Source organism: Phoenix dactylifera, chromosome 1 (assembly GCF_009389715.1).
Source record: "Phoenix dactylifera cultivar Barhee BC4 chromosome 1, palm_55x_up_171113_PBpolish2nd_filt_p, whole genome shotgun sequence".
Classification (NCBI taxonomy): Eukaryota; Viridiplantae; Streptophyta; class Magnoliopsida; order Arecales; family Arecaceae; genus Phoenix; species Phoenix dactylifera.
Window position 1 is genome coordinate 13,308,133 of NC_052392.1, and position 9,876 is coordinate 13,318,008.

The window sequence follows — 9,876 nt, forward strand, 5'->3', positions numbered from 1 at the left end:
AGATCCTCTTTGACGATGTCAAAGAAAATTATCAAGAAAATTAACAAAATATTTTGACATAAATAGTTAATTATTTACCAGTTCCTAGGCACTCGTGCAAGTTCTGCCAAATTTAGGTATGTCATAGGAAAAGTTTATCAGCGGTCCTACATGTATTTCAAATGCTAAAAAATCTCTGTGCTGCGGTTTGATGGATTGCTAGCAAGTGTTGAAATGCAATTAATTAGGTGCGGCAAAAGCTAAGTTGGCCAGAAATTCTAATTCAAATCTTTCCTGGTCAAGTTAGAATTTTAGGGGCTTCAAATTTGGGTTTGGGTCATGAAATTTTTTCAGCATATTTTAAATGAGTCAATGTAAATCAAGTCAAAATGAGTCAATATAAGCCAAAAATTGACTTGACTCACATCATGAGAGTATGATGTAGTAAGAAGGATGAAGAGCAAGTTGATTACTCGGATCATACTTCGAAGATCAATACATAAATAGAAGCAAAATGGATTGAAGAACTATTCATTTGGTAAAGAAAGTTGTCTTCGATAAATCTTATTAATATGTCAAAAGGCTCCCCATACAATGTATTGGTTGTATATAGAGAGAGGATATGACTCCTAACCCTCGTTCGAACATTAACCCCGGTATAAAATATATTCGAATTAGGACTCAACAATGTGAAAATATACTAGCATTATTCTATTGAAAATAGAGAAACCTAGCTAAAATTCGGTACTGCCAAAATCTCTTGATAAATCTAGAAAAAATCTCTAAATCTTATAAAATAATATTTAATATTTTCTTATCGAAGTATTTACCATAAATCCTCCACCTCTACAAAGCTTGGCATGGTCTAGTTAATCATAATACCTGCTGGCTGCACCCTATGTCGCATCAGTAAAATTATAATTCAATTATATTGAATCGAAAATATGAGGTGGATTAAGAATCCACTAGAAAATTGAGAAAAAAAAATGCAAGTAATTTAGTAGCTAAGATAATTACAAAAGACTAGAATATTGATTAAATAAAAAATTTGACTAGACTTGATAATGATTTTCTTATCTATTATAGTTGATGATACCAATGCTTACATTAACACATTTAGCAACTTGGAGAGGACGAAGGTGTTCAACGCAATCAAGGTATTGCTTCCCTTCACAGGATTTCACATGTAAAGCCATAGAAGCACATGAGATATATTTCTATATAAAATCATGATAAACATCTGAAAAAAAAAAAAAAATCATAGTGTACTTGTTTTTGCCCTTGTCCTATTCCCTCTTGTTTCCTTTTTTAAATAAGGAAGTGATTCCATCTAGCTATTGTCGACATATAACACACCTAGGTTAGATTGTGCTCTTATCATGATTAATTTTTTGCCGAGCCTCCTTCATATTAGTTCTCGAAGTTTTTTAAAAAAACATTTACTCACCAATTTCTTTCACTAAATTATTTTCTTACAAAATCAATAATTATTTGTTGGGCTTACTGCTAGTATTTTAGGCTAGCCCCATATGGAGTGGCCCTGTACTATACTAATAGGTGTTGGACATGGGCTTTGCTAATAAGGTATATGTTTCTAACCGGTAGCCTGCATGAGGAGAAAGAACATAAGAAGAAAAAGAAAAGATGAGAGAAAAGGTAGGGTTTTGAGTTTCTACACACAATAAGGGTCTCTCATACAAGGATCTTCTTGGGTTGAAGACCAAGACACAAGGGATTATTTATTGCTTCTAGAAAGTTAGGATTTCTCTCTTCGAAGATATGTCTATAAATTTTGTAAGTTAGAAGCTTGTTAATGCTTTTCCTGCAAAGGTTTTTTTGTGTTTTTGAAATTTTCTTATTGTCATGAACCTCTTACACTTTTCATTTCATTTATTAGTAGATTTTCGCTTGGTGCTCTTGGGGTTTTTTTAGTTTGATGTTACGCTCTTAGTTGTTTTATTTTTTTTACTTCTATTGAATTATTGGTCGTCATTGTGCATTCAACTCATAAAATATTATCCATAGCTTATCTAGGAGGGTAAGGGAGAACTTTCCAACATTATTATAGTGGGTGATATACACTTAACAAATTCTACTCAAACCTAGGAAGAATGGCACTAACATTTACCTATAGTATAAAATATTTTGGATCTTAATCTATATTTGATGCGAGGCTCATCAAGCAAATGAATAATTATAGTTCACATGATGTCTGGGTGGCTTTCACTTGCATGTCAAAATGCCGTTGAAAGGCAATACAAGCATGTTTATATTGTCTTTCTTTTTGTTTGGACGTATCCTTCAATTAAGATGACTAAAAAAAAAAAAAAAAAAAGATGGATGTCATGGTAACCCAAAGGCTTCTTATCATCCAAAAATCAAAAATCGAGCAATCAGAATTAGGCAGATATTATTTTGGATTCATTGATTTCCAACCAGAGATTCCCTCCGACAGCAATTCCTCCCCAAATATCGGCACGTGCGTTACAATTCGAAAAGATCAGCTCAGGCTGTGGTTGGCCATAAATACCTCTTCGTATCTCAAGCCCCTCTCACCTCTTCTTTCCCGGGAAATATCCGAGAAGGGAGACTATACCGTTCCAACGGTCGAAATTATTCGGACTCCCCTGCTACCCAAGAGAAGGATAAGAGGAGACCATGATCGCTCCCTCCCCGAGCGCCGTCCAGCTCCACGCCGGCTCCTCCCTCTTCCTTTCTCCCAATCCTCACCTTCACCTCCGACATGGGTACCCCAGATCTCGAAGGATCTGGAGGAGTTCCATGCGTTTGGCTACCAGGACCCTCATCAAAGACGGGGTTTTAAGGATTAATGGGAGGGAGGCACTCACAAGAGTACCCAAGAATGTCGTCGTCTCGCCATCCAAGACTGATGATTCGGCATTCTTAGGAGCGGTATCTGATAGGAAGGGATCCCGCCATGTCTTCACGCTTGGTGTTCTTCGGTAACATTTTAAATCCTGGTCCATGAGATTTATTTTAGAGGGGTAGCCATGAATGCTGTTGATGAAATTTCATATAATTTTGTTGGATTTCCACGGGAAATCCCAATGAGCTTTCTTTTCTTTTCGTTTCTTCTTCTTCTTCTTCTTTTTGGACTTCCTAAGCTGAGAATTTTGTTAGTCAATGCCTTTGTGAGCACAAGCTTTTGCCTTTACCAATATGTCTAAGAAAGCTGGTTTTCCCATTAGATTTAGTTATTTGTCTTGTAAGTAGTCTTAAAGACTGGAAAATAGAATCAAAAGTTTATTTCTTGTCACTTCGTCTAATCTCTACATCCTGGAAACCTTGAAGGCTTGATCTGTGGCTACTTGAGTTTGTATTGCATAAAGAAGAAATTGGACCTCCCTACCCGTCAAATATGCCTCTGGGTTCATCATACTATCATAGACTCTCTCTGCTTAATGATAACTTTTTAGTTCCAATTTGGAGGGTTCACATAAGGTTAGGTGATGGTCATAGAACTTAGATTTGGTGGATCGCATTTTGATCCTAAAAGCGAATCCCGCATCGATGGCAAGGTTCATTTGTTGAACAAGTCTGAACCTAACTTTGGCATCTCTAAACTATAGAAATTAGAATGCATAACTTGGTTTAGTTATGTCAGCAAGGTATAAGTGGTGGACAGAATTCCACTGATATGTTTGTCAGATGCAAAAACATCACACCATTTAAAGAAACCATTGCCCAATGCTTTTGAATGCTTAATATCAGAGCATCCATAATGCAATTTGTCAGGCATGCATGTACATTATCTTTTTGCAGCTTATTATTGCAAACATTGTTACGCCTAAATCTCTAGCAATCCAAAGCCTAGCCAGAACTTTTGCTGGACCAAAAAATTTTCCTTCGGTAGCCGTGCAACTTGGTATGCAATTCTTGTGAGCACTACACTTTGAGGCAATTATGAGGAATTAGAATTCGTTTAATGAAATTCTTCTTGTGTGCTTGTCATACAGGGATCATCGACTACTTTGCTTATTCAGGTTCAAGATCTGGTGGATGATACCTCGAATGGGAAATTCAGGAAGTGATATACCCATGGAGACACAAATGTTGCTTATGGAAGCAAGAGAAGATTTAGGTGTTGACAAAGGACTCCATGAAGCTTCTAATGGGCCCACTCACTATATTCTCTTCTTGCCAGTGCTCGATGGTCCCTTTAGGAGCAGTTTGCAAGGGAATTCTTCAGACGAACTTGAGTTTTGCATCGAAAGCGGTAGAAAACTTACAGTCCATCCTCTTAATGCTAGAATTTTTGTTTCAAGATTTGAAGGCAGAAGATAGGTGCTGCTTCTTATTTAAGTTACTAGTTCAACTATTCTCAGATATTTGTAAGTCCCCTTCTTAGATCTAACTTTTCACAACATTGTCACAGGAGATCCTGCTGTGGAAGCATCCCAATTCCTAGAAGCAGTATTCATTAATTATGGGAACAATCCCTTTGACCTCATGAAGGAATCTATGAAGTAGGTCCCTTTGCACTGCAATAAAGACCGTCTGATATCATCAAATTCTTACAAGAAATTATTTGCTTCTTTTGAGATCAATCCTTCACTAATCATTATCAATTTGACCTTCCTTGCATCTATAACCATTCACAGAATACTGGAAAAGCACATAGGAACCTTTTCAGTGCGTGAATATAAACAGGCAAGTATAGGCTCCAGTGGCCGTCATTTGCTTTTCTAATATATCAATTCAGTTGGCAGTAACACCAAACTGCTGAAAAGTCTTTTAGTCATATTCTAAGAAAGAACCATGGGCCTTGCTCTGTTTATTGAACCAGAAGCCTGCAATGCTGGATTGGTTTGGTTGGTGCACCTGGGATGCTTTCTATTTTGATGTAAATCCCCGGGGAATTGAAGATGGCCTGAAGAGGTATCCTATCTATGAGCATGTCTTTTCTCCTCATTTTACTCTGGTTGTTGTATCGTCACAGTTTCTTGTCTTTATCTCAGTATTCAACAGTACCATGGTGCACACAGATATGTCGACGCTCTTGCTTTTTTTTCTTTCTTTTTGATGTAAGGTTCGGCTTTTATGTTACTATACACCTTTGACAGACTGAGTGTTTGCTGATTTCTGACCTCATGAGTTTTCTTGCTTGAAGTTGCAGATAAAGTTATGAATATTTATATCTGCAGACATTAGGAGTACCATGTTCAGATTTTATATCTATAGAGCACTCGGTAGATTAGTGGTCTTAGCAAGACTTGAAATTGAGTTTCTGTAGCCGTTATCGATTTAGACTACATGTATACAGTCAAATCAGCAATGCTCACACTTCACATTCAAATGTGTGGCAGCCCCCCCCCCCCTCTTATATTCCATTTTACCAGTATCAATGTGCTGAAAATATATGCTCCAAATATAGTGTATATATAACTCAATAAGTAGACCTACACAATGTCATGGGCAACTAATCCTATTGGCCATTTTTTTTTGATCTAGTTTATTGGAAGGTGGTACTCCAGCAAGATTTCTGATAATAGATGATGGTTGGCAAGACACAGCTAATGAATTCCAGAAAGAAGGTGAACCATCCATTGAAGGATCTCAGTATGTTTTCCCTGTCACTTTCTCTTCATCCTGAGATGACATTCTGCTTGTGGTTTCTACACAGCTCAAGAATTTATCTTAGTTTCTCTACCGTGTTTATCTCCCAATCTGCAGGTATGGAGCCAGATTAGTCAGCATTAGAGAAAACAGCAAGTTCAGGAGTTCCAAAAATGTTGCTACAAATGGAGCACCAAACTCGCTAAAGGATTTTGTTGCAACTATAAAGAAGAATTTTGGAGTGAAGTATGTAGCTTTATCATTCCGGGATTTGAATTCAACATAAAATTCATTTAAATATAAAATTCATAGTAAATGAATACTTGATCCATGTTCTTTTACTATTTGCAACAACGTATAGGTATGTCTATGTCTGGCATGCGCTGATGGGTTATTGGGGAGGAGTTCATCCAGATGCACCAGGAACAAAGAAATATAATACCAAGCTAATATACCCTCTCCAATCTCCGGGAAATCTTGCACATTCCAGAGACTTAACAATGGACTGCATGGAGAAGTATGGTGTTGCCATGATAGATCCAAACAAGGCATACGAATTCTATGGTGATCTACACAGCTATCTTGTGTCACAGAATGTGGACGGCGTTAAAGTAGATGTACAGAATATTCTTGAAACCCTTGCAGCAGGTTATGGTGGCCGGGTCTCCCTGACTCATAGGTTCCAGCAGGCACTGGAAAAATCTATATCTAAAAACTTTCAGGACAATAACATAATATGCTGCATGGGTCAGAACACAGATTCTGTATACAGGTGATGCAACAAAGAAAGAGCTTCCTCGCATCCTTATGATTCAATTATTTCTAGGACAAAGATCCTTATTCATATATTTTATTATTTCAGTTCAAATGTGAGTGCCATTACCAGAGCATCAGATGACTTTATGCCCAGAAACCTAACATCACAGACACTGCATGTTGCTGCTGTTGCATTCAATAGCATCTTTTTTGGAGAGATTGTGGTCCCAGATTGGGATATGTTCTATGTAAGAGGCTAAGAGATCAACTTTATTAGTTATGGTACTAATGTTTATTAGGATATGAAAATTCTTACAGTAACAGAAAGGGAACCCATAATAGGAACAGGAATAGCTGATGAAGGAGGCCACATACAAATAGTTTGAACAGGACCTGACAGTTATTATTTTGTTGCTATCTAATTTCATGCTCATTGTCATGCCATCTTTTAACTTGTTTTATAGTAATCATGTTATTGGTTGTTATATGTTATTGGTTGTTATGTCATCGTAACTTGATTTCAGAGCCTCCACAATTCTGCTGAGTTTCATGCAGCTGCAAGAGCCGTGGGTGGTTGTGGAGTCTATGTCAGGTAAGTTGTGCATAGTGTTTACTAGCATCAAGTACTTAGGAGTAGCTGAGAGCCAAAGTTACTATCTCTGTAGTGATCTATACAATGATTTATATATTTTACAGCGACAAACCTAATCAGCACAACTTTGAGCTACTTAAAAAGCTTGTACTTCCCAATGGGTCTATTCTAAGGGCTAAATACCCCGGGAGGCCTACACGAGATTGTCTGTTCAATGACCCAGTAATGGATGGAAAAAGGTATAGTTTCCCAGTGGAGCAATTCTTCAGCATCTTAATCGAATGTTTGTTTTCTGATTAAATATTATCATTTATTACTCCACTACGCAGTCTTCTGAAGATCTGGAATCTGAATACATATACTGGAGTTCTTGGCATTTTCAATTGCCAAGGAGCTGGAACCTGGCCAAATCTTAACAAAAAACAGATTATCCCAATTTCTAAGCCAACATACCTCACTGGTCATATTAGCCCAAGTGACATCGAGTATCTTGAAGAGGTTGCTGGGAATGGTTGGACTGGAGATTGTGCAGTTTATTCCTTCAATTCTGGTGAGTATATCATGGGCTAATATGTGGGCATCCTTACAATAATTCAAATAAGGTCCGTCCGACCAGGGACTTGGAATTAATGATTCAAACCATTGGATGTTAAAAAATTATATGATTTGGAGATCCCTAATCAATACATCTGATCATGAAAAATATGCATTGCTCGTATCATCTAAATTTCTACTTTTTACCACTAGATACATAAGCAATGCATATGCTAGAGATTTCCAAGTCATATGATTTTTTTTCTAATGAGTAATTTAGAGATAGTAGAACATATCCAATAGCTCGAGCATCAGTGCAAAATCCCCAGTCTTTCGGTGAAGACCAACATCATTTGGGCTGTTGAGTGGGTATCCACATATTAGCTCTATTCACATTATAAAACTTTTCTTTCATGAGTAAGATTAATTACACATCTCATAGGACTTCTCCATTGATAGCACACTTCTTTTTTTTTGGTTACGTAGAACACTTCCCTTTTATTAAATATGCATCCATATGACTATCTATCTTCATGGTGCATAAAGAGAATACATAAAGAAACACTAACGTGAAGGATTCAATCAAAATATTATAAAATACAATATAAATATGACCTCCAAAGCATGACTTTGGACAATGTCAGCCAGAAAAAGATGAGTGCTACATGTAGAGAAATATATAGTAGGTGCTATCAATATAGTTGAAATTACAATCAACTTTTTATGAGATATTGGTACTAATTTGGTGAATTGAGTTGAGATTACTCTTAATAACTACTAATTGACTCAAGTATCCTAGCAAAATACAGTTTGCTGTAAATTTTGGAACTTGAAATTCTCATAGCTAGTAATTATAATGGATTCAAGAGTTCGAGCATTTCTCAATTAAATCAATTATTTAAAGGGAAAACAACAACATTTATAGTTGAGTACAAAATTGATTCACTTGTAATGGAAATTGATACTTACAGATTTTAACGTCTAACGTTGATATCTAAATTAGTATGTTATCAAAGATATAGATGAATTTTGAACATGCATAAAGCCAAATTTTATCACTTATCTTAGCAGAGAGAGAGTTTTTGATTTAATTTCTGTTGTTAGTTATAAAAACAAGCCCTGGCTGGAACTTTCTAAGTTCAAATAGACCTACAAAACACATACTAAGAATATATACCAAGAGCATAAATACTTTTTCTTCAGTGGTCAACATCAAACTGAAAACTACCTTCTAACAAAATGACAGGCTAATGAAGATGATCTAGGTTTGAAGATATAAGACTGAGTTACTCTTTTCTAGCCCACCTAGACTAGCTTTGTGCTCATGAACAACACAGAATTTCATTTTCCTCATGCATCTGGTTTGAATAGATTAAGTTAAATTCTGGTGAATGCATTATTTAAGCATAGGTCCTGTATAATATGTTAAATATTTTCCAAACTTAATTGAAACTACTTGTTAAGAAGAAAGGAAAGAAAAGAACAGTTTTTGAAACTAGATTTGAGTATGATTGTAATTATTGAGGCAATGACCTGTTATATATACTAATTCTCCACAAGATTTGAAAATTTTGCCTTTTCTACTCTCCTTGTTGTCGTTAGATTTGAGGATGCCTTTGCTTGAAGTAGAATTACCTGTCAGAAATCAATTTCATTTTTTCTTTGGCGATCTGATATCAAAAGATCTTTGTATGTGTCTTTTCAAAATAAAGGTTCACTTTATCAATTGCCAAGGAATGGATTATTGGCTGTCTCACTACAAGTTCTGCAATCTGAAGTTTTTACAATTACTCCAATCAAGGTTAGTTGACCATTATTTTGTGTCCAATGGAACGGTTATCACTGCAGACAATTCAGAAATATAAACATAAGAACAGCAAAGTAATTTTACTAATCGTTAATTCTTTGTCTTTTTTTTTTGTTCAGAATTACAATCAAAGTATTCAATTTGCACCTGTTGGATTAATTAAAATGTACAATTCTGGTGGAGCTGTAGAAGTGATGGATTTTTTTGATGGGAATCCTACATGCCGATTAAGCATCAAAGGGAGAGGATCTGGTCCTTTTGGAGCATATTCAAACATAAGACCCAAAACTTGCATCGTGAACTCGAAAAACGTGGAGTTCCAATACGATACTCGAGACAAGTTTTTGACATTAACCATTCCTTTAGGGATTAATTCTTGGGAGACAGAGATTTACTTCTAGGATTCATATTTTAGAAGAATCCTCATTAGATGATATACTTTTCCCCGTAGCCATTATATCATTGTTGTAACAGTCAAATAGATTATATATAAGCCCAAGCCAATTAATTGCAGATATCAGTTGTAGATATCGACTTTGACATTCCTTCATCATTATTCCATTGAATTTGCGAATACAAGACCTCCCTAGTGTATGAAATTATTACATAACCAGGAATTCTTGCAGGTCAA

The 9,876-nt window shown here is 36.0% G+C and overlaps 1 protein-coding gene across 3 annotated transcripts; it reads left to right on the top strand.

The window, feature by feature from the left end:
- The first annotated feature begins 2,532 nt into the window (after positions 1–2,532).
- On the top strand, positions 2,533–9,876 carry LOC103710671 (probable galactinol--sucrose galactosyltransferase 2). 3 transcript variants are annotated; one of them, XM_008796522.4, is made up of 14 exons: positions 2,533–2,942; positions 3,957–4,216; positions 4,376–4,466; positions 4,602–4,650; positions 4,787–4,878; positions 5,452–5,559; positions 5,674–5,802; positions 5,918–6,328; positions 6,419–6,560; positions 6,837–6,904; positions 7,009–7,143; positions 7,234–7,454; positions 9,151–9,239; positions 9,365–9,876. In XM_008796522.4, the coding sequence occupies exons 1-14, from the start codon at positions 2,638–2,640 to the stop codon at positions 9,644–9,646; spliced, it is 2,382 nt and encodes a 793-aa protein (XP_008794744.2). In that variant the 5' UTR covers positions 2,533–2,637; the 3' UTR covers positions 9,647–9,876. The 3 variants fall into 3 exon arrangements, with proteins under 3 accessions (XP_008794744.2, XP_026661873.2, XP_026661874.2); XM_026806072.2 differs by lacking the exon at positions 2,533–2,942 and adding an exon at positions 3,764–3,865; XM_026806073.2 differs by lacking the exon at positions 2,533–2,942 and having other exon boundaries at positions 4,144–4,284.

Bases quoted from the DNA above. Each gene is read 5' to 3' on its own strand.
- LOC103710671 (XM_008796522.4), top strand. From the start codon at position 2,638: ATGATCGCTCCCTCCCCGAGCGCCGTCCAGCTCCACGCCGGCTCCTCC. The intron at 2,943-3,956 runs GTAACATTTTAA...CTTGTCATACAG, and splicing joins TTCACGCTTGGTGTTCTTCG to GGATCATCGACTACTTTGCT. The intron at 7,455-9,150 runs GTGAGTATATCA...TTCAAAATAAAG, and splicing joins AGTTTATTCCTTCAATTCTG to GTTCACTTTATCAATTGCCA.